Here is a 24604-nt window from a genome sequence, read left to right as displayed (position 1 = left end):
ATTGTGGTTCGCATCAAAAAGTGGAGATGCCAAGAGACCTGTTATAGAGTCAGTCTCACCTTGTAGCTTTTCTTGAACTCGAGTCAGTAAATCTAAAAGGTGTTCTACACCTAATGCCCTAAAGTCAACTGATTTGGGAGTCATTGGTTGAAAGCTCGCTACAAGAATCAGCTAGAAGGCTCAAGAGACTAAAACATTGCACTAGACTCTTTGAAAAAAAATAGATAATAAGGGGACTAAATTGTAAGAAGACAATAAACCCAACTTACATCAAGTTAGAGACTTAAAGAGTAAAGTGGAAAGTTGGTGAAGATCTCCAAAAATTTTTATGGCTAACACTCAACCACTAACTGAATCGAATTAGTACTCCAATGAATACCTTTTTAATAGTCTGACCAGATATCAACTGCCTTTAGGAATGTCTAGGATAATTTTAATTCAAGGACAAATCGGTACACACTGTTGATTTATCTATTTCACTCGAGGACGAGCAAAACTAAGTGGAGGGGTGTGATCAATCTAATAAATTGGCATATTAATTGGCTTAATAGGTGATTAATTGATCTTAATTATGATATATGTTATGCCAATTGCAAGTAATTGAGTTAGGTCACACTTAATTGGGCTTAATCATATCTCAAGGGTTAAATCAATTGAAAGTGATTAAGTCCAGTTCAATAGGGAAGCCATCCGGAGGCATCAGGGCCTTTCATCAAAATTAGACTCCATCTCAGAGCAGAAGAGCCTAATCAAGCAATCAATGGACCCCCATCTCCTCCTTATTGGCGCCATCAGCCTAGAGAAGAAACTAGGGGCACAGGAATTAAATTGGGCAGTTAATCTCTCTCATCTAGCCGGCCACCCTTGCTCTTGAACACCTTGGCGTGAAGACCCCTGAAAGGCAAGCTATAGGGCTCCAAATTGAGCAAGATTAGATCCTAAAGAATCCTGAGAGGAGCAATCAAAGAACGTAATTTACAGAATTTAAATTGGATTTCAAATGATGTGGTTACAAGCAATTAAAGTTGGTAACAGTGTTAGGTACAACAAGAAACATCTAACACACATGGATTCTGCCTAGCTTTTCCTAGCGCAGAGATCTAATTTGGTAACCATTTTTCGGCGGCAAGGAGCTATCTTGGAAAGGGATCAAGGGCAACCAACAAGAGTTCAAATTGAATCCACATGCATGGGCAAAAGAAACAAGTAGGGGGCGGTACAAAAGGAAGAGTCCAAGGTGCCTAGGGGACCTCTATTTGGGCGGCTAAAACCTACCTAGTTTGCAAGATCTTGTGGACCCAGGAGGGCTGAAGAAGGAAGGACACCAAAGCAACAAGGGGGCGGCACAATTCAGAGTTAAAGGATTTGATTTGGGGCGGCAAAAACAAAGATGGAAGGAGAGGAATTCAAGATATGCAAGGCTCTAGAAAAAGGTATATAAAAGGAGGAGAAAAGCAAGCCTAAGGGAGAAGAAAGTTCTCCTCCAAGCCCTAGCTAGCCTCCATGCCACCTTAGTCCCCTCCTTTGCGCCAAAATCCCTTCTCTCTATCCCCTCTTCAAACATCCACAAAGGCCTTCATGCCATAAACCTTCCATTCCCCATCTTCTTCCATCCAGAAACCCTAAAACCCTAATCCTTTCTTCCCTGCATCATCATCTCCTTTTCCTCCACTTTCATCCTCCTTCCAACTGCTGCCTAGGTGCCCCCTCAGCCCCAGGATGTCAGCAAGAAGAAGCTCCGTGGCCGGCTAGTCCTCCATCTTCTCAGGAAATCACTGTAACACTTGTAACAGCAGTGTTCTTTCTTTTTTAATCTTTTGTACTTTATATGTAATAAAAGACTTGGTTTTATTTCTTCACATCTGTGTATGTCTTTTATTTACTTTGCATAAGATCGTAGTCTAGAATAGCCTATGACCCCTGGGATGAGCTGTGATCTAAAGATACAGTTCGTGCTCTTGAGATAGCCTATTTCTAAACACGATTCCTTTAATTTTGTGTACACAATCTTGACTAGCCTATAATCCAAAGGGACAGGCCGTGATCCAATGAATACAGGCCGTGCTCTCCTCAGATAGGCTATATCTTAGTTGGTTACATACTAATTATTTGCATATTGGAAGAGTACCAACTGTCTCATAAGAAAACAATTGAAATCCCAGGATCCTTCTCTCATACTTGAATCGATCCTTTATTCTTAATTACTCAAACGCAACTCAGCTCATGGTCTTCATGGATACGAACCTGACTTGCACTATCTACATAGTAGTAAGTTAGTGATTTATTTATGACAACCCATGACAGCGATCATCTACTCGTTATGATCCTTCCATCTATCTCTTGAAGAACATAAGAAAATCTATAAACTAAGAGAGAGATGCTCAGATAGTAGGTTTGTTAATGTATCTGTCTAATCAAACTAGATTTGATATTGCTTATGCCATGTTCAGACTCAGTAGATATACTAGTAATTTTAGTATAGCTCATTGGACTGCTCTAGAAAGAATATTCCAATATCTTAAAGGTATTATTGATTATTCCATTCATTTTGTGTGTTATCCAGATGTACCTTAGGGATATAGTGATTTTAATTGGATTTCTGATACACTAGATATCAAATCAACTTCTGGATACGTTGTTCTTCTTGGTGGAAGTATTCTTTCTTCGCAATCTTCCAAAAAAAATATTTTAACTAAAAGTATTATGGAAGTAGAACTTGTCGCCCTTGACTCTATCCATTCTAAAGCTAAATAGCTAAAAGAACTTCTATCAGAGATTCCTTCAGTATCTTCTCCTATTTCTCCCATATTTGTTTACTGTTATTCTAATATGGTGTGCTTTGTTTTACTTGCTTTTCATTCTTGCATTGCTTCATTCATCGATTTAAATTCCTCGCTGCACATCTCATACACATTGCTTGCACTAAAGTTGAATTATCTAAAGCACATAATTGTTTAGCTTTCAAATTTGCTAGAAGTTTTTGAAAAATCCAATTCACCCTCCCTCTTAGGTTGCTAATCTTCTGGGCAACAATAGTATATCACAACTTGCTAGGCCCCACCCAACCATTACACATCAATATCTAACACAAGTACCCTCGGTTGCTTTGGTGGGAAGGCTATCTATCCCTCTAGCTCCTTATTACCATCAAGCAGCTCTCCATGTATGTCCTTTGGCCTAAGAGAATCTACACCCTGACTGGCCCTTTATATGGAGCCAATAGCAGACTGCTAGTTGTCTATGGCATTTGCAAGGACATGACTAAAGTCGAACCAAGAAGCAAAATCTCTCCGCATATCCTTTTTCTTATCCTTAATAAGCATATGCTTTGAATCCCTTCTTAGGAAGGTATATGGATCTAGGTCATGAATGGTGGCCCATGCTAGTATATCTCTAGACCTTTTTCCTTTCTTGCTGATGAAGGCACCAAATATAGAGGCCATCAAGCTATCACCATTACTAACAAAGACTTTTCCTTTCTTGCTGATGAAGGCACCAAATATAGAGGCCATCAAGCCATCACCATTACTGACAACCTCTCTGACTGGCTGCCTCCTCCTATAACCTGTATCTGCCTTAGCAACTCAACTGGAACCCATCCCATAGAGCCCAAATTGACCCCATCCTGGAAACCTCCTCCCACAGCCCCTAGTCAAATTGTCCCATAAAGCAGCAAAAAATCTGACATCTGATTGTTCATATTCCTCCGAATCTCTTGAGTAATATAAAGGTGGCTCAACTACTAGATGCTCAATCTCTACTTGTTTCTTAGCACTTCTCTTGACCTCTCTAAAATCAGTGAAGTGCTTCATCGGCCGTCAAACCTCTAGTCAACATTTCTTACAGGCAACTATGTTGAGGCAACGCCTGCCCAAATACTATGCCAATCTTCCTAATTCCTACTCCAATATGTGACACCATTTGCACCTCCAGTGGCACTGGCTTAAAATCATCACCCTATGGTCCCCACCTACATTAGTCTCCTCTCTTGGATCCATTTCTGCAAGTTTGATGGATGCACATTATAAACCACCTCATTCATCACAAATTACATAAAGTGAATTTGCACATTCTTAATAATAAATAAATTTTATATTTTTTAGAAAAACTAGTGACTTCTATAATTGAATTTCACTCAAAATTAGTGATAATTTATAATACTATGTAAAAGCTATGCTCGTTGCCCTAAAAAGGAAATGACCCAATAAGCAATGTACATCACCATATTTCCATGATTTTTAGTCAAATTATAATTATTTAATAAATTAATACATAAAATTAGATAATTTATAATATAATGCAATAAATGATTGAACTATTTCAAAAAAAGTGTTTCCATTGTCTATACATAGTACTAATTTTTCATAACTTTATATTTTTAAAATATTTTAATTAATGATTAAATAATAAAATACTATTTAATTACACAACATCTAAAAATTAGTTTTAATTTGGATTTAAATGCAGAACCCTACCAAGGTACTTTTTCCCAACCAATGCACGACTTACTTTTGAAATTGGGCTTTGGTCCACTCTCCAATGTAAATATATTGCTACCAAAATAAGATAACAAGTATGACACATATCCCCAAACATATTACCAATTTTTAGAAATTTTTTAACATCATTTTATTTATTTTTTTTACTCTAAAAATATATTTTAATATAAAAATCAACAAAAAAATGATTTCTTCTTCAATGTGTAGATCATCCTTAAATCTATAGCATATCATGAAATCATATCAAAGTACAAAAGTTGGGCAAGATTTCCCTAATTTTTCAATGTTTTCTATTTTAGACATGGAAAAGAAAAATGAAAGAGAGCAATGGGAGAATGGAGGGAATTATATCTGATTTTCATAGCACGAAGCCCCTGATCTGATTAGAAATCCTTCTTCCCTTTCCTTTTTTACACAATTTTTTTTTCATGAAGGGAAAGCAGAGAAGGCATAGGAGGCCTTCTTTGCTTCCCACCCCAATTACTGGGACAGTAAAGGGCCCAAACATCCCCGAACCAAGTAGAATCAGATAATTCCACTTGATTTAGCTTGGTTCAAGCCACTTACCAAACCAAAACCATGTTTTGTCCTAGAAACCAACTGATTCAAGTCAATACGCCCCGAACCAGGCTGTTCAAGACAAAATGGCAGATTTTGGCACAATAGTATAACACTACAACTTTAATTCATTTGCTGCAAAAATAAAGACCAAGCTACAGCCATACTCATGGTTAACTTTATTCTGTGGGACCACTAATATTATTGTTACCTTGTTTGCCTTGCATCAATGGCTTGCATGGTTGACTTTATTTGCAATTAGTTCATGATAACCATGTATTTGATAGGAGAGAATTAAAATGACAAAACCCTTTAATCCAATTTCATAAATAAGAGATCTACTAGCATAAAGTTGTTATTGGTTATTAGGTTAAAACATAATGCACATATTGTCAACTAGCGTTGTGTGAAAGTATTTCAATATAACAAATTGTATGAACCCATAAAAATATTCATATGCAAAAAGAAGAGTGCCCTAAGAACCAATCGCAAGGATGTTGCGATGGGACTTTGCTTTATAATTTTCCAACTCATGTCACGATATTTATTATTTGATAATAAAATGAGACATTGATTCATCATTTTAGCTACATCTTATTATGTCTAAGATTATGATAAATCCTAAAGATTAGGGTAATGATTTTAGAAGACATGAATGAGTCATGCTAGTGAGATCTAAAACCCTAATCTTAAATATTCCTGATCGCAGGAGCATTGAGCTGGAGATCAATGTTCTGGATAGACTGGCACATCCTATGTATGCTCAACGGAGAGGGTGGCTGATCTCACTAGCCACTTGTGTAGGACACTAATACAAGGATGTGGGTGCTCATTTGGATATGAGTTCACTAAATTGACTCGACGACAAAGAACATCTTATGGAAGCCTTACTTGCATGTCAAAGATGGTTCTCTAAGTGGAGTTGTGCAAGTGATCCTTAGATCTGAGATCACCATGAAATCTTATGCACATGAATCCATATTTTGGTTCATATCCAGACACGACATTAAGACATGTACAAGATGTTTTGGATATGATAGAGTGTGTATAAAGATTATGAGTAGATCAACATAAAATCGATCACTCCTAGTAAGAAGAGATCGCATCCTGTGTATTCTCATCTTTAGATGACTCAGAAAAAATTTTTTGGCCAAAAGTAGGAAGGAGATTAGAAAAAGTTTCTAATGCTTCATCATTGGTTAATTGAGAATTGATATGAATGTGTTTGAGTTTGACATAATTCCATACTCATGAATATATTCAGGATGCAGGGATGATCGAAGGATTGAATTGTCCGATAACTTACCACTGAAGGGTATATTTGGTATTTCTACTAAATTTCATATTTTCTGGATAGTCATGATATGTTGCTAGACGTCAATCTTAACTTGTAGGTCTGATCGAATTAAAGAGTTTAATTCGATCGCCAATTAGAAGGGATTCTAATTGTTGAACTCGGGTCAACTCGATTGGATCTAAATCGATTAGATTGAAATCTAATCAAATTCGATCAACTTGCATCCAGATCTACTGCTGGCTAGACGTGGAATCCAATGGGTCACGCACATATGAAAATTGACCAAGAACCCTTTTGATAAGGTTGATTGGAGTTTTGGATCCAATCAGAGTTCTCGATAAGCATGCTAGCACGTGTGGAAACCCTAGCTCTTTGAAAGATCAATTTGGTCTCATACCTTGCTAATTTGCTAAACTAATTTGGTGAGCAATTGGATTAGGTCATGTCACCTGGAGGCAGTCCAAAAAAGGGCACCACATTTTATGTTAACGCCAAAAATCAAGAGTCCCTTTTGTTAAGAACTCTTGGCGCAATTTTAACAAGAGCGCACATGCTTTTTGGTTTTGGCGTGCAGGACCAAGAGTCCTTCTGCTTTGGGTCCCTGACTCATAAGGCATTAGATCAGAACCTTAACCACCTTGCACACCTTTTATAGTATGAAAAATCCTTTGGATTGTGCATGAAATTTTTCTTGGAACCGTAATGCGCACGCGAGAGATCTTTTGGACGTGCGAAAAGATGCGAAGATTCCTTATGTTTTAAGGAGTCTTAGAAGACACTATTATCTGATATTTTTTCCGATAAAGATCAGATTTAAATGCTGATTCCGTGTGATAAGTATGGAAAATTATCAGATGATGGAGCGTTGCTTTTAACGCCCTTTTACTGGGTGTGTGCGCACGCGACAGAGAAAGGACTCGTGCGTCTCTCCGTGATGAAGAGTCCTTCTATTGTTTAAATTCCTATCCAAATGGGGCGTCCCTTGCTGATAGCCTTCCCATTTGAATCAAAGAATATGTGGCAAAGTTTCATGCTAATCTAGAATCAGAAGAGACACCAATTGCCTCTCTTTCTGGGCATGCACGCATAAGAGGGAAGTACTCGACATATCACACCCCGACGAGTCCTGTTTAAAGACTCTCAGATAAATGATACGAGGACCTGATATGCCTTTCCAGATAAGTCGTGTCTTCTATGTTGGCGCCCCATCTGGTGCTATAAATAGGAGACGACAGATGAATTGATCATTCAATTCTTACATCCCTTATCCACTCCCTCTCTTACAACTTTAGGATTTAGGACAAAGATTTGTTCTTTTAAGACAAGCCTATTTCTAATAGCTCTAAGGGTTTAAGAGGTCCAGAAGAAGGTGGTCAGGACCAATGGATGGTTCTGAGAGGTTCAAACTCAAGTTTGAACGAAGGTCTGATCAACTGGTGGCTAGTCAAGTTCTAGGGGTTAGAACTCTTGAAGCAAGGTCAAGAAGAAGCGCTGTCTTTGGTCCGATTTCCGTATAGATCATCATTAGAGGGCAGACACTTGGACACCTCGTGAAAATTGGAAATAGTGCTACAAATATTCTTCTTATCCAAGTTTAATTTAATTGTACTTTGATTGTTATAGTCAAGGATGTCTGGGCATTAGGATTTCCGATGCGTTAGGTGTTTTGAATAAAATTTTAAATACCTAGCCCTTCTGCTGCGCCACCGAAACCCAACAGTGGTATCAGAGCAAACCTTGATTTTTATAATCAAAGGTTAGAATATTGTCTTAATTATGATCAAACTTGGATTTTTGGTTTGGTTCAAGTCGGATCAATGGTTGAACCCAATTGAACATCCAAACCCTAGCATGTCTTAGAGATATGTTTTAGATACATACATGATGTATGTATAGAATTTTTTTTAGTAGCCTAGTACTCGAATTGGGTTCATCACCAAACCATCCGGTCATAAGAGCAAATAAGGTTCAAAGACTTTCTCTTCCCATTCTATGGGGTACTCTTATGGCATGTAGGGGTGCCACTGTGATGTCCCAAGAAGATGAACTGTGAAAAGAATGTTTTATATTGATACATGTTATTAGTACTTCATGCATATGATATAATTGCTTTGTTATAACCATGTTGTATAATTATGATTTCATATTTTAGAGATATAATTAGATGTCATAATTAGTTGTTATGATACAATTGTAATAGTGCATCGTTATGATTGGCTGATTTAGGATGTGCATGAGACCATTAAAGCCCTCATAAAAATCATATTAAGTCGTAGTATTGTGAACCAGTAGTAGACTTATTTCTTGAATCGACTAATCAATTGGTGTCTAAGGAGTGTTTCAAGTGTGGTAGTTCTTTAATTGGTTCCGTTTGCTGGCCTGACCAATTTATTAGTGTCTAAGAAAAGCAACAAGGGATCCCCGCCAATCTTAACACTTTTCTGACCAATTGGATTAGATCAAATTTTGAATAAAAGTTGCTCCGTATTTTTAACACTACATATGCCTTCCTTCATGTCTAGTCAATATCCTGTCAAAGATCATAGTAGGTTTGTTGTGATATCCACAAGGCTTGCTATGAGAATTGATATGAGATTGTCTTGGTGCATATTATATGTTTTATGCCATATTTGGATATATTGCTTTGTTGTGATATTCACAAGAGCAGCATTTTTCAGATATGACTGTATGGAAATGAAGGGTCTCACTTAACTAAAAATACTATAGTTTGTTGTGATATCCACAAGACTACGAGTGTTTTAGAGGCAAGGATTATGTTGAGAATTGCATGAGATGCAATTGGATAGGTTTTCCTACCTTTGAACTCACTGAGATTTGTTGTGATATCCACAAAGCTTCATTGAGTGATTAAGATCTCAACCCCATTAAGAAACTAGATTAGGATTTCTCGTTTACCATAAGACAGGGCTCTGATATCCGATAAAATAGTGGGAGACATAACTAGTTAAAAGACCTCATCTAGTTATGCATGTCGAATATAAGTGGTCTACTTATACTATTGTTCTTTATTATGGCTTCCTTATTTTCACTGCATGAAATATGTTAACCGATCCAAACTATGAAGATTGATTGAGGAACTTGCAAATTAGGTTCGTACCGAAGAAGAACTCCTATGTTCTGGATATTCCTGATCCTAGATCGATCAGTAATAATAAGAAGGCAAAAGATGTCCACTTGGATATTATTTGTTCATTTTATGGCAAATTTGGACATTGGGAGAATAATTGCAAGAATTATCTTGCAAGATTGAAGCAAGGTGCAAGTATAGTACCAAAAGGTGTGTATATGATACAGACCTATTTTTTATTGAGTGGCTCAGACTCTGATACTTGGGTATTGGATACCGCCTATAGATCGTATATTTGTAATTCATTACAGCGACTAAAGAATATCAAAGATCTGAAAAGAGATGATCTTGAGCTTTATGGCGCAAGTGGAAAATCCATTAGCACAAAAGCTATGGAAACCTATATGCTTAATTTGCCTTCGGACAAAACTTTAGAATTGAAAGACTGTTATTACATGCCAAAGATCATTAGAAACATTATTTCTATATCTTTGTTATTAAAATAAGGTTATGAAATAAGGCTAATGAGAAATGGATGCTTCATTTACTTTTTTAATGAATTTTATGGCAGTGGTAATATTGATAACAATCTTTTAATTTTTGCACTCAATGAAAATATTTTTCATATTGATAGAAATATGAAAAGAAAGAGAGAAGATGTGAATATCACATATCTCTAGTATTGCCGTCTTGATCATATTAGTGAGTCAAGGATAAACAAATTATATAAAAAAAATTTTGGATCCGTATGATTATAAATCATTAAGAGCTTGTGAATCTTGTCTCATGGGTAAGATGATCAAGACTTCATTTTTGGATATGGAGAGAGGGCAAATAAGTTGTTAGCCCTAGTATATGCAGATGTACGTGGACCGATGACAGCTTAGACCAGAGGAGGATACTCCTATTTTATAACCTTTACAGATGATCTATCAAGGTTTGAATATGTGTATCTTATGAAACATAAATCCGAAGCCTTTGATAAGTTCAAGGAGTATCAAAATATGGTCGAAAAACAAACTAAAAAAAATATCAAGATTCTTTAATCTGATCGAGGAACAAAATACTTATCCAGTGAATTTTTTGATCATCTTAAAAGTGAAGGTATTCTCTCTGAATAGACCTCTCCTTATACACCCCAGTTAAATGGTGTAATAGAAAGGAGAAATCGCACTTTGATGGATATGGTGCGGTCTATGATATGCTTCACTGATCTTCCAATATCTTTCTGGAGATATGCCCTAGAGACTGCCACATATATTTTAAACAAAGTGCCTTCAAAGTTTGTTGCAAGCACACCATATGAGATATGGGAGGGAAGGAAGCGTAATCTTAAACATCTTAAGATTTTGGACTGTCCTGCTTATATCAAAAATATTTTTAGACATAAGCTTAGTGCTAGATCAAACAGGTGTAGGTTTGTAGGATATCCTAAGAAAACTAATGGATACTACTTCTACCACCCTACTGGCTACTTATTAGTAGGCACGCTACTTTCTTGAAAAATAAATTCATCTAAAAAAGAGGAAATGGGAGGAATATTGAACTTACGGAAGTTCAAAATCTACAAACCAATCCAAAAATACCTGTGGTCGAACCACAAGAAGATCCTCAATTAGAACTATCCAAAGATGAGGTACATCAACAATACACACCTCCTCTCCGAAGGTCAAAGTGCGTCAAGTATCTCTAAAATATGATTTTGTCATTGAGAATGACAATTCGATCAACATCATTCAGAATGATGATCCACTGACCTATTCGAAAGCTGTCATGAGTAAATACTTAGACAGATGGCTGGAAGTCATGAAATTCGAGATAGACTCGATGTATACCAACCAAATGTGGACCTTGATTGATGCGCCTGAGGGTGTGACCCCAATAGGGTGCAAGTGGGTTTTCAAGAAGAAAATCGGAGTAGATGGCCAAGTAGAAACTACAAAGCTAGGTTGGTGACGAAGGATTTCAGACAAAAACAAGGAATTGACTATGACGAAACCTTCTCACCAGTGATCATGCTCAAGTCCATCCGAATTTTGCTTGCTGTAACAGTATACTATGACTATGAAAACTGGCAGATGGATGTCAAGACCGCTTTCCTCAATGATAATCTAAAGGAAGAGGTCTATATGACTCGGCCAAAGAAATTTATCTCAAATGGGAGGGCAAATCAAGTATGCAAACTAAAAAATCCATCTATGGATTGAAGCAGGCTTCGAGGAGCTAGAACATCCGATTTGATATGACAGTCAAAGAATTTAGCTATATCAAAAATGAAGATGAACTGTGTGTATAAGAAGACAAGTGGGAGTACTGTTATCTTCTTGATTCTGTATGTCGATGACATACTGCTCATTGGAAATGATATCCTAATGATGCAATCGGTCAAGACTTGACTATCGAATAAATTTTCTATGAAAGACTGGGGTGAAGCATCCTATATACTGGGTATAAAGATCTATAGAGATAGATCTAACAGGATGTTAGGCTTATCCCAGTCACGGTACATAGATATCATATTAAAGAGATTTAATATGGAGACAAATAAGAGAGATTATCTGCCTGCAAGTCATGGTATACGTCTCTCTAAGAAAATGTGTCCTAAGACACCAGAGGAGAGGAAAAGAATGAACGAAATCCCTTATGCTTCGACTGTGGGATCAATTATGTATGTCATGCTATGTATCAGGCTTGATGTAGCTTATGCTTTAGGCGTAGCTAGCAGATTTCAGACTAATCCAGGAAAAGATCATTAAAAAGCTGTGAAAAATATTTTGAAGTACCTAAAAAGGACTAAAGATGTTTTTTTTTCATATACCGAGGAGGATCAGAGTTGAAACAAAGGGATATATAGATTTTAATTTTCAATTTGATCCGGATGATAGCAAGTCAATATCAGGATATATGTTTACCCTAAATGGTGGGGCAGTGAGTTGGAAGAGTTCCAAACATCAAACAGTGGCTGTCTCAACCACTGAGACAAAGTACATCACTGCTAGTGAAGCCGCTAAGGAAGATATCTGGATGAAGTTCATCATGGAATTAGGAATCATTCCTGAGATTGAAGGACCGGTACCACTCTATTGTGATAACACTGAGGCCGTTATTTAAACTAAGGAACCTAGATCTCATCAAAAATTCAAGCACATCCTCAGATGCTTCCAACTCGTTCGAAAAATTGTAGAGGGACAAGATGTTGTCCTTGAACGAATTGACACAAAGAACATTATAGCAGATCTATTCACTAAGGCCATACCACAACAGCTATTTGATCGCCATCTTGATTGTATGGGATTGAAAGACAAAGGCAATTGGCTTTAGTGCAAGTGGGAGATTGAAAGAAGAGTGCCCTAAGAGCCAATCGCAAGTGTGTTGTGATGGAATTTTTCTTTATAATTTTTCAACTCATGTAATGACATTTATTATTTGATAATAAAATGAGGCATTGATCCATCATTGTAGCTGCATCTGATTATGTCTAAGATTATGATGAACCACAAAGATTAGGATAATAATTTTAGGAGATATGAATGGGTCATGCTAGTGAGACCTAAAATCTTAAAACCTTAATCTTAAATATTCCTGATCGTAAAAGCATAGAGTCAGGGATCAATATTTCGGATAGATTGGCACATCCTATGTATGCTCGACGGAGACGGTGGCTGATCTCATTAGCCACTTATGTGGGACACTAATACAAGGATGTGAATGCCCATTTGGATATGAGTTCACTGAATTGACTCGATGACAGAGAACATCTTATGGAAGCCTTACTTACATGTCAAAGATAATTCTCTAAGTGGGAGTTGTGCAGGTGATTCTTAAACCTGAGATCACCATGGAATCTTGTGCACATGAATTCATATTTTGGTTCATACCCAGGCATGACATTAAGATATGTACGGGATATTCTAGATATGATAGAGTATGTATAAAGGTTATAAGTAGGTCAACATGGAATCAATCACTCCTAGTAAGAGAAAATCACATCTTGTGTATTCTCATCTCTAGATGACTCAGAAAAAATCTTTTGGCCAAAAGCAGGAAAGAGATTAGAAAGTTTCTAATGCTTCATCATTGGAGTCATCATTAGTTAATTGAGAATTAATATGAATATATTTTGAGTTTGACATAATTTCATACACATGAACATATTCAGGATGTAGGGATGATCGAAGGATTGAATTACACAGTAACTTGCCACTGAAGGGTATATTTGATATTTTCATCAAATTCCACATCTTCTGGATAGTCATGATATATTGCTAGACGTCAATCTTGACTTATAGGTTTGATCAAATTAAAGAGTTTAATTCGATCGCTAATTAGAAGGGATTCTAATTATCGAACTCGGATTAGCTCGATTGGACCTAAATCGATTAGATTGAAATCTAATCAAATTCGATCAACTTGCATCCGGATCTATTGCTGGCTAGATATAAAATCCAATAGATCATGCACATATAAAAATTGGCCAAAGACACTTTTGATAAGGTTGATTGGAGTTTTGGATCCAATCAGAGTTTTCGATAAGCATGCTAGCACATGTGAAAATCCTAGCTCCTTGGGAGATCAATTTGGTCTCATACTTTGCTAATTTGCTAACCCAATTTGGTGAGCAATTGGATTAGGTCGTGCCACTTGGAGGCAGCCTAAAAAGAGGCGCCACATTTCATGTTAACGCCAAAAATCAAGAGTCCCTTTCGTTAAGGACTCTTGGTGCAATTTTAAGAAGAGCGCACATGCTTTATGGTTTTGGCATGCAGAAGGACCAAGAGTCCTACTTTGGGTCTCTGACTCATAAGGCATTAGATCAGAACCTTAACCACCTTGCATGCCTTTTATAGTATGAAAAATCCTTTGGATTGTGCGTGAAATTCTTAGAACCATGCCGCACGTGTGAGAGGTCTTTTGGACGCACGAAGAGACGCGAAGATTCCTTCTGTTTTAAGGAGTCTTAGGCGACACTATTATCTGATATTTTTCTTGATAAAGATCAGATTTAAATGCTGATTCCGTGTGATAAGTATAGAAAATTATCAGATGATGGAGCGTTGCTTTTGACGTTGTTTTACTGGGCGTGCGTGCGCGCGATCGAAAAAGGACTCGCGCGTCTCTCCGCGATGAAGTCCTGTTGTTTAAATTCCTATCCAAATGGGGCATCCCTTGCTGATAGCCTTCTCATTTGAATCAAGGAATACATGGCAAAGTTTCACACTAATCTGGAATCAGAAGAGACACCAATTGCATCTCTTTCTGGGCATGCGCACGTGAGAGAGAAGTACTCGATGTATCACATCCCGATGAGTCTTTCTGTTTGAAGACTCTCAGATAAGTGATACGAGGACCTGATATGGCTTTCCAGATAAGCCGTGTCTTCTCTGTTGGCGCGCCCCATCTGGTGCTATAAATAGGGGACGGCAGATGAATTGATCATTCAATTCTTACATCCCTTATCCACTCCCTCTCTCCTTCTCTTACAACTCTAAGATTTAAGACAAAGGCTTGTTATTTTAAGACAAGCCTATTCCTAATAGCTCTAAGGATTTAAGAGGTCCAGAAGAAGGTGGTCAAGACCAGTGGGTGGTTCTGAGAGGTTCAAACTCAAATTTGAACGAAGGTCTGATCGACTGGTGGCTAGTCAAGTTCTAGAGGCCAGAACTCTTGAAGCAAGGTCAAGAAGGAGCGCTGTCTTTGGTCCGATTTCCGTATGGATCACCATTGGAGAGCGGACACTTAGATGCCTCGTGAAAATTGAAATTAGCGCTACAAGTATTCTTCTTATCCAAGTTTAATTTAATTGTACTTTGATTGTTATGGTCAAGGATTTTTGGACATTAGGGTTTTCAGTACGTCAAGTGTTTTGAATGAAAATTTTAAACACCTAGTCCTTCCGCTGCGCCATCAGAACCCAACACACACAAGTCAAATAATGCAAAATTAGAAATCTAATGATATAAAGTGAAACATACCAACCAATGTTTGAGAAACATTAATATCTAGCATTCATCACTTACATCTTTATCAGCATCAGAAAGTGTAGGCAAATCAACACGGATTTGAGAGATGTGCAATGTATATAGAGAGCCAGCCAGAGTAGCACCGCTCTTAACCAAACAAACGACATCATCCCCTTTCAGCTCAGCTACCTGCACCATAGAGAGCAGCTAATAAAAAGGTACACAGTGAAAACACAATAATGATTGATCAAGCTAGACGCCAATCCTATTTGAAGGCTTCAGACCATGGAATTGACCTATCGTACATAGTATGTCAGTGAATCAACAACAGGTAAAATGACTAGAGGCCAAGATTGCCATGTGAAGACAATCTAAAGACAATACATATATTTGGGTGAAGTTAAAACAAGGCCATCGCATGGCCAAATTAGGAAGCTAAACTGATCCACTTGCACACTAAACTAAGTTCTCTGGCAATTTGAAGAAGGCTAACTTAATCCACAAAATTTTCCATCTAAACCTATTGAGAATCATACCTCCATCCAAATAGAAGTAGTTTCATTTCCAGTGAACAAGTACTGACCAATGAATATTGTGTCACCTGGCTTCACTGACTGCAAAATACAAATTAAGTCTGCATAGAATGAGATATTGGAAAGAACAAATTAAACAAGCTTTCAGATACCATGAATGCACAATTTAACTACAAAACTGAAGTGAATTAAATAATATGAACTTCTAATTTAGTCAATTGTCATAGCTGATGTTCAGTTGCATATTTGCAGACCTGGATAGCTTCACAATTTTTATGGCATATTAGTATATCAGCAAGTGGAAATAACATAAAGGATGGCATCAAAATAAATGACCAAGAGAAACTTCAGCACAATAAATTCATTATCTAGATCTAATGTTCCATTGAGAAAAGGATAGGTATGAACTATGGGGGGATTAAGCAATGATGAGATTTCAAAGCATTGTGTGGTTACCAGAATTCCAAAAGAAAATTATAATATTACACGAATACAAATGCCCATATCATGTGGGTTGAAATGTTGAGGTGGCTATGGGGCAAAAAAGGGAGAAAGTATTGACAACTTAGTGCATTTCAGGAAACTGTCCTTAAGCATGTATATAATGAAAGAAACATGTAAAATAAGATAAAAGGGTACCAGCTTCAAGCAAGGATATAGCTTACAAAAAGTATGATGCTGAAAAATGATCAACTGATGCCCATAAGGATGATAAAATGCATCTTGATTTTTTCTTTTTTTCATTCTTTTTTGGTTGGGGCAAATGATTGGTCCACAAAACAAAGGAAACATTTTGATTTGAACCTAGTAATAATCAGCTTCCCAAATTGGAAAAGCTAAATCAAAAAAATCAGTACCAAGATAACCAAAAGGAAAATTTAAAGCAAAAAATCAGTCCCAAAACCAAAAAGAGCCTCTCCTGATCACTTATCCAACATCTAGATATCTATGGCTACAAAAATAACAAAACCCGCAAATTTAGCAACTTCTCCATAAATTTGTCTTTTAATCTAAATTTATTCTCACAACTCAAAGGGTTTTATATATCCGAACTATCAACACAATCTGAAGCTGACAAAACCTTAGACATATCTAATGTCTTTTCAGAATTGTGTAAAACTAGAGTAACTTACATTCCACTTAAGAATATCATTGAAGCTTGTTGACCCAAAAATTGATTTTGATGATAACAAACCTTTTAGTGCAAAGGATACTAATTGTGTGTTTCAAGAATAGATGTACAATCTCTCATGTGCTTACAAAGACACATTAAAATGAAAAAGAAACCCCTTCAGAAAAAAATAAGTCAAAAAGACTCTAAAACAAATCACTCAAGTTTTGGCTTAAGGAGTTGACCCCAGATCATTTGGACCCAACCCCTGAATGATCAAGCTCAAAACAAAAGACAATTATTTTTTGGAAGATTCGGGAGTTGACCCTAGCCTTCACAAGTTGACCCCATTACATTGGACAGACTGGCACATTACACAAGTCAATCTCAAGTTTCCAGAATTTGACCCCAGAACAATCTCAGGCCCAAGAATTGACCATTTGATGAGTCAATCCTAGAGCAGCACAAGTCGAACCCAAACAGGGCCAAGTTAACCCCATAAGTAGTCTGTTTCTGAGTTGACCCCAGTACTTCATAAGTCGACCCCAGGATGGGATGAGTCGACCCCAACTTCAATTGAGTCGATCCTAGAGTGGCCACAAGTGCAAGTCAAAGGGCAGCAAAATCAAAGCACTTCATGAGTCGACCCTAAGAAATAGCAAGTCGATCCCTGAAGAACAGGAGTCGACCCCTCTGTGACTAGTAGCCTAATAGCTATTTCTCTGAGAGATTCCAACGGACAAATCTAACTTCCAATGGCTAGTTTTGCCTTTCCAATGGCTAGTACACTTGCTTCGATCAAGTTGAAAATGATGGGAAGAGAAGAGAAGTTCAACTTTAGAGAACGACCGACAATGATGAAGAAGAGATCGACGACGACAAAGAAACCAATGAGGAAGGAGAAGGCCGACGACGATGAAGCCTAAAACATCCCCAGGGAGATGAATCCTACAAACAACTAAAGATGAAAAACTCTGGCTTAAGGCGAAAACTCTAGGACCAGAAGAAGACCTGAAAGGGAGAAGCTCCTATTTACAGATACACTTGACAGTCGCGATCAACCTGGAAAATCTAAACATTATCGGAGATCTTGACATGTGGCTGTAATTTCATCTGACTATTCTCTCGGCTTTTTCGAGGCACCACTATTAAAATTTTGCCAGATAAGCCAAATCCGCGTGACAACAAACCGAACAAATGGCCGGCTGACACGTGGTCACTCAGACTGCTCAAAGAATCATTATTCTACTGCCCAATCTTCTGTAATCATTATGGAAGCCTACTCCAAATGATTCACGGCATTAACTACTGCAGGTCCTGTGAGACAACTGGACCGCCGCATGTCTTATGAAATGACAAAACGACTGCTCGCTCCACAAAACAACAAAATGGTTGGACGCCAGCTTTCAAGACTAACAAATGAAGTTCGTTGGAGAAAGCAACTCAGATCCGTACATCAATTAACTCCTTTCGTCCGATTAGGCTATAGAATTGGACTCAGGAGTTGAGGACAAGTGTTGGGGTAGATCCTCGTCGCTTGGCCAACTAACATTTATCTTCATCTCCCACCAACTAAGTCTGCGACATTATGAATTGAGCCGACTTAGATCGACGAAAGAAGACCAAGTCGGTACCTAACCAACAACTTCCTCGATGCTTCATTGACTATCTTAATCCCACAAATTTAAGGATAAAACGACAGTTATTCGGTATGAGTATTAACCACCCGCGATCGTGGGGCATACTAGGCGCCCACGAATAGTCCATTACTCAACCTTAATGGCGGTTAACGAGGTAACCATCCAAAAAATACCATAATCCCCACGTCCTATATTTTAGGGATGAAAGTTACACAGTCACGGCATTCTTCACCCTATATATAGCAGTAAGTAGGGGGATCGGATAACTTTTTTTCTGATTACAAGCTTTCGGCTCTTGCTTTTTGGCTCTCTCTACTGCTCCCTTTCTCCGGCTTAGGCATCGGAGGGTCCTCCGCCGGATAACTTCCGACAAGTGGACTTCATCTTGCAGGTTTCCTACCACCCAGCATTCAAGTGCTACAACTCGGCTCACCACCGACCAACTCGTCGGAGATCGATAGCAACACATGGTATCAAAGCCTAGGGTTCTGAACTAACCCACAATTCCTAATGCCCATTATTTTTTTTCAAAATCTCCAATCAATCCCTAAAAAAAACCTAACTATGCTAATCAACCTTTAAGATCCCTCTTTCCTCCGTCTGTAGTGCGTGACCAGGGGTCACACATGGTGAAATCCTATGCGACCAAGTGAGTCACATATGCTTGACGATGCAACCCAAGTTGCAACCCAGTTGAAGCTCGCAACCCAAGAAAGCTGGAGCTGGTGATGAGATCGAGACCAAGAGCTACGATCACATTGAAAGAGTTGAGCCCAAATGCCACTGGTGTTAGAGGAAGGTGCCGTTGGCGCTAAGGAGTGCAAAATTGGCTGATAAATGGCCCAGGAGAGATGCTGCTATCCAGGTATTCTTTACTAGTTCGATTTTTATTCTGATTTTATTTCCGTTGGTTCAATCTTTCTATTCTGGATATCATTTGTTGTTCGTGGTATGGCTGACCAAAGAGCAAAGAAAATTCAAACTGAAAAATAAGATATGAATTCAAGAATGTTAGAGAAGTCACCTACAGTTGCTCTTGAAGTAATCTCAGCATCTATCAAAATTATAGATGAGAAGTTTGATGGAAAGCATTATGCTGAATGGCGTAAAACCAATAAGATGTTTCTTATGGTTGCAGAGAAGGAAGATCACCTGACAGCTGATCCACCTGAGGAGTCTATTGTGCGAGACAAGCGGCTACAGGAGGACATCCAGCTTTATGGTATGATTGAGAAAACTCTAGATAAATCAATAAAACATGTTCTTTCTCATAGTGAAATTGTCAAAGATCTGTGGGAATATATGAAATTTGTCTATTCTGGAAAAGAGAACTTGTCTCGTATTTATAAGGTGTCTCAGGAATTTCACCATCCGGAGCAAAAGGATAACTCTTTATAAGACTATTTTACTGAATTCTAACAAGTGTATGAGGAGATAAATGGCCTGCATCCTATATCTGCTAATGTGAAACAGATGCGTACTCAGCGTGAATAACTAGCGATTGTCAGTTTCTTGTCTTGGTTGAGACCTAAGTATAGTACTGCAATAGATCACATTCTCACTAGTTCAACACCCGTCACACTTCGAGATATGTATGTTCGTCTTCTATGTGCTCATCGAGAAATTTCCAAGGGATCATCATCCAATAAAGCTTCTGCCTTGGTAAGCTATGGTGGAAGTTGTGGCGGCTCCAGGGGCAGTAAAGCAAGAGACCGGATGGGTACTAGAGGTGGTAGAGGAGCCTAAGACAATGGTGGGGGCCATGGTGATGGTGGTCCACATACTTGTTATTATTGTGGCAAAGGACATATCAAATGGACCTACTAGAAATTGAATGGTAAGCCAATGCAATCTCAATCTCAGGGTCAGAAATTTGCTAAGCTACACATGATGGGATATTGCCTACTCCTACTTTAGTAGACTCAAGGGTCAAGACAGTCACTATGACAGCTGATGAGTTTACCCAGTATACCTAATTCCAAGCCTCTCAGGGCTTCGGATCCTCTTCTACTGCTACCTTTGTTCAATCAAGTAAACCTACTGCTTCTCACCTCTTCCTCACACAACTACGTCATTGATTCAGGTGCTACAGATCATATGACAGAAAACACAGGTATTCTCTCTTCATTTCAGCTTTCTTCTACTTTACCTAGTGTTACTCTTACTAATAGTTCTTCCACTCCTGTTATTAGGAGTGATACTGCTGCCTTCTCTTTTCTTAAAATTTGTTCTATACTTATCTTAATTTCCTTTCAACTTGTTATCTGTTAGTAAGATTACTCATGCTCTCAACTATAGCATTCACTTTTTCCCTAAATATTACCTATTTTAGGATCTTGAGATGAAGAGGATTATTAGTAGAGGTCGTGAGACCAATGGACTGTACGTTCTTGAGAACGTGTCTGATTTTGTGCCACAGTCAATTGCATGCTCGAGTGCTATTTCTCCCTTTCATCTCCATTGTCGTTTGGGTCACCCTTCTTTGGATGCTCTGAAAAAGTTATATCCTAGTTTAAGTTCTGTCTCAGCTTTTGAGTGTGAGTCTATCAGTTTGCTAAACACCGTAGAGTCCTTTATTTTCCTAGAGTCAATAAAAGGGTTGCATCGCAACCCCTTTTGAAATGTTCATTCTGATGTTTGGGGATCTTGTCCCCTCGAGTCCAAGTCTAGTTTTAGGTACTTTGTTACTTTTGTGGATGATTTTTCAAGAGTTAGCTTTATTAATAAAAAATTGATCTGAATTGTTTTCTTTATTCTGTGCCTTTCATGCTGAAATCAAAACCCAATTCAATGTTATGGTACATATTCTACGTAGTGATAATGCTAAAGAGTATTTCTCGAATGCTTTTACCTCATATATGATAGAACATGATATCATACATCAGTCATCTAGTGTTGTTACACCCCAACAAAATGGGATTGCTAAAAGAAAAAACAAACACTTGTTGGAAGTGGCTCGAGCACTTCTATTTCATATGAAAGATCCTAAACAGTTTTGGGCTGATGCTGTTTCCACAACCTGTTATTTAATCAATCGGATGCCTTCTTTCTATTCTTTCTAGTCAAGTCCCTTTTGTTGTCTTATTTTCTTCTCGTCTTTTATTTTCTTTGCCTCCTAGAATTTTTTATTGTACTTATTTTGTCCAAGATGTTCGCCCACAAGTCTCCAAGTTGGATCCACAATCACTCAAGTGTATCTTTTTGAGGTACTCTCGTCATCAAAAAGGATATCGTTGTTATTCTCCTGATTTGCATCAATATCTTGTTTCCGCATATGTTACCTTCTTTGAATCTACTCCTTTCTCTTTTTCTTCTAGTTCATCTGTCTCCGCTAATAGTGATGATCAATTCTTTGTGTATAAGATTTAGCCTTCTCCCACTTCTTCTATTTTTTCGTCATTAACTCCTACAGGTACTAAACCTGTCAGGCCCCATCCACCTATGATTACTCCTCTTCCTCACCACTACACTCATTGACAAATGACTGTGGCTGTTGGGGATCATATCGCTCTGATACCAATTGTTAAAACCTGGCACCACTCCGATACCACCCATGGACCGATGTCTTGTGTGGAACCTGAGTGTTAATCTAAAAAACCTGAAGAAGGGAAGAAGCAAAATACGAAAGCCTGGATTGGATGGCAGGTTTTCTTGGCATGAAACCCTAGGTGGAGACTAGGGACATGAGAGAGAGAGAGACGGCTAGGATTTCAGGAGAAAAAGCTCTGTTTCATTCCATACCGTGGTATTACAATGATCTGTACATATACCAATTACAATAGGCTAAACAATCCGAGCCCAAAAAACTCCTTAGGCTAACCTATACATGAAGCACTCACCCAAGCTCAAATCTTGCATGCTCTCATCTCTTGGACCTAATCCCAGTCCAAACTCTTGGTTAGCCCCCTTAAGACCTCTTAAAGCAGGCCTTAAAACCCCTAGGATCAAACCCGACCCCAGCCCCAAATAGAAAATCCGTATAATTCTGCCCACGAAAATGAGCTGACTCAGTCTCAAACTGAGCTGACTCAGTTATTGTGACTGAATCGACTTAGTTTGAAACTGAGTCGACTCACCTATGTGCCATCCACAGATTTTCGAAACTTGTCTTTCTGTTTAGCAACTTTTTCTAAGACTTAGTCGACCCAATCTCAGTCTGAATCGACTAAGACCCAGAAACTGCTTCTTCCCTACAGTCTTCAACCTTGGCTCTGGTTTCTTGCTCCACCTTATTGGGTTCCGATCACGCAGTGGAATATGAATTTTTAAAAAATTTTGACATGCAAATCGAAAGCATTAACAATTAAGACTGTCGAACCGGAATTCAAACACTAGAATCACCTTGTAGATGTCGAACAAAACAAAATCCAAGCATGCAAAGAGTTAGAAACTTATACTTTCTCAAATGAGTAGTATGGTAAGAAGGTGATCTCCACGAGACTCCAAAATAGAAATTCTCCAATGGTGATCCACACAAAAGATGGTCAAGGTCCTTCCCTACCAGTGCACCGTCATAACCTTTTCTTCAAAAGAACACTGCTGGCTTCTTTCTTAAAGAACAATCGCACCAATGCACTATTGCTTTCGACTTCTCCATTAGGATCACACCAAGAGAATTCTCTCCAGAAGTCTCAAAACCTAGGATTTGATTTTGTCCTCCAACACATGAAAAAATTAAATCTTAGGACAAACACATCTCACTTGCTATTTTTCTCACATCTTCTTTCTATTTTTCCACTCAATTTTTTCCTTGTCTTTTCTTTTGATTTTTTTTCAGATTTTTTTCTCTCTTATCACATGCCAAGGTCTCTGATTTTTCACCAAAATCCAGCCCTTATCCCATAAGAGGCACCCCATTTAAATAGGAAGTGAAGAGTGTCAAGGAGACCCAAGGGGCGCCAACTCTAGGCGCTCCACATCTCTCATGCAGAGAATTAATTTCTTCGATGAATTAAGTGGTGCAGAAGAGGCTTCACACAGAAGGACTCTTCCTCTTCTGCACCCCATAATTTTTTTAATAAATTTTGGTATGTGATAATTAAGGAATCGGTAGAAAAGTAAGTAGTTAAGAGTCTCAAGGAAGAAGGACTCTTCCTCTTCTTAATCCATAAAAGAGAGGATGGCGGCATTTTTTTTTGGCATGAAACCAGAGTGGCATGGAGGAGTCCTTCCACATCCGAAACTCTTTCAAGTTAGGTAGGAGTCCAATTAAAATAGACATAATCCAATCAAGTCAAAGGCAACAGGTTCAGTTTAGCTCAAACACTTTGAACTTAACCTAATTAGAAACTTGGTTAATACAATGTGCTAGCAAATCAAATTAATCCCTAGGATTTACATTAAATCGTAATTAAATCAGATCAAGACCAAATCCCAAAGTATATGACCCATTGGGTTCCAAATCTAGCCAGCAGTGGACACAGACTTTTGACCTAACCCTAATCTGATCAGATTAGGTCAGCTCAAGAGTCCCAATTAACTAGGACTCTTCCTAATTAATTCTCGAATTAAACTCTTTTAATTCTAACGAGTCCACAAATCAAGATTGACATCTAGCAATGTGTCATGACTATCCGAAAGATATGAAATTTGGTAGAAATTATCAAAACACCCTTCAATGGCAAGTTATCATGCAATTCAATCCTTCAGTCAAACAACATTCCAGATAAGCTATGGGCATGGAATCATGTCAAATCCAATTGCTTATTAGCAGAAGGTGATGCTTCAGTTGATGATACATTAGAAATCTCTTTCTAATTATTATCCTGTTTTGGCCAAAGACTTTCAGAATCATCAACCTATAAGATCACATAGGATGTTCGCTCCCCTTATTAGGAGTGACTGATCCCTTATTGACCACTCACAACCTCCATGCACACTTCACATCAAGAACACCCTACACAAGGATCAGAGAATCA

At 38.1% G+C, this 24604-nt stretch overlaps 1 protein-coding gene across 2 annotated transcripts in view; it reads right to left on the bottom strand.

Annotated features, from left to right (window-relative positions):
- LOC105034683 (pyruvate kinase 1, cytosolic) overlaps positions 1-24604 on the bottom strand; it is a 158045-nt gene that overhangs the window by 96112 nt on the left and 37329 nt on the right. For both annotated transcript variants that reach the window (XM_029261699.2, XM_010909921.4), the window contains exons 5-6: positions 15939-16016; positions 15460-15591 (exon numbers count right to left, since the gene is read on the bottom strand). In XM_029261699.2, coding sequence (XP_029117532.1) covers positions 15460-15591; positions 15939-16016 — 210 coding nt within the window. The remainder of the gene's footprint in view (positions 1-15459; positions 15592-15938; positions 16017-24604) is intronic.

This window comes from Elaeis guineensis, unplaced genomic scaffold (assembly GCF_000442705.2).
Source record: "Elaeis guineensis isolate ETL-2024a unplaced genomic scaffold, EG11 Super_Scaffold_1000045, whole genome shotgun sequence".
NCBI lineage: Eukaryota > Viridiplantae > Streptophyta > Magnoliopsida > Arecales > Arecaceae > Elaeis > Elaeis guineensis.
The sequence above is the reverse complement of the archived record's forward strand: the minus strand, read 5'-3'. Positions and strand labels throughout refer to the sequence as shown.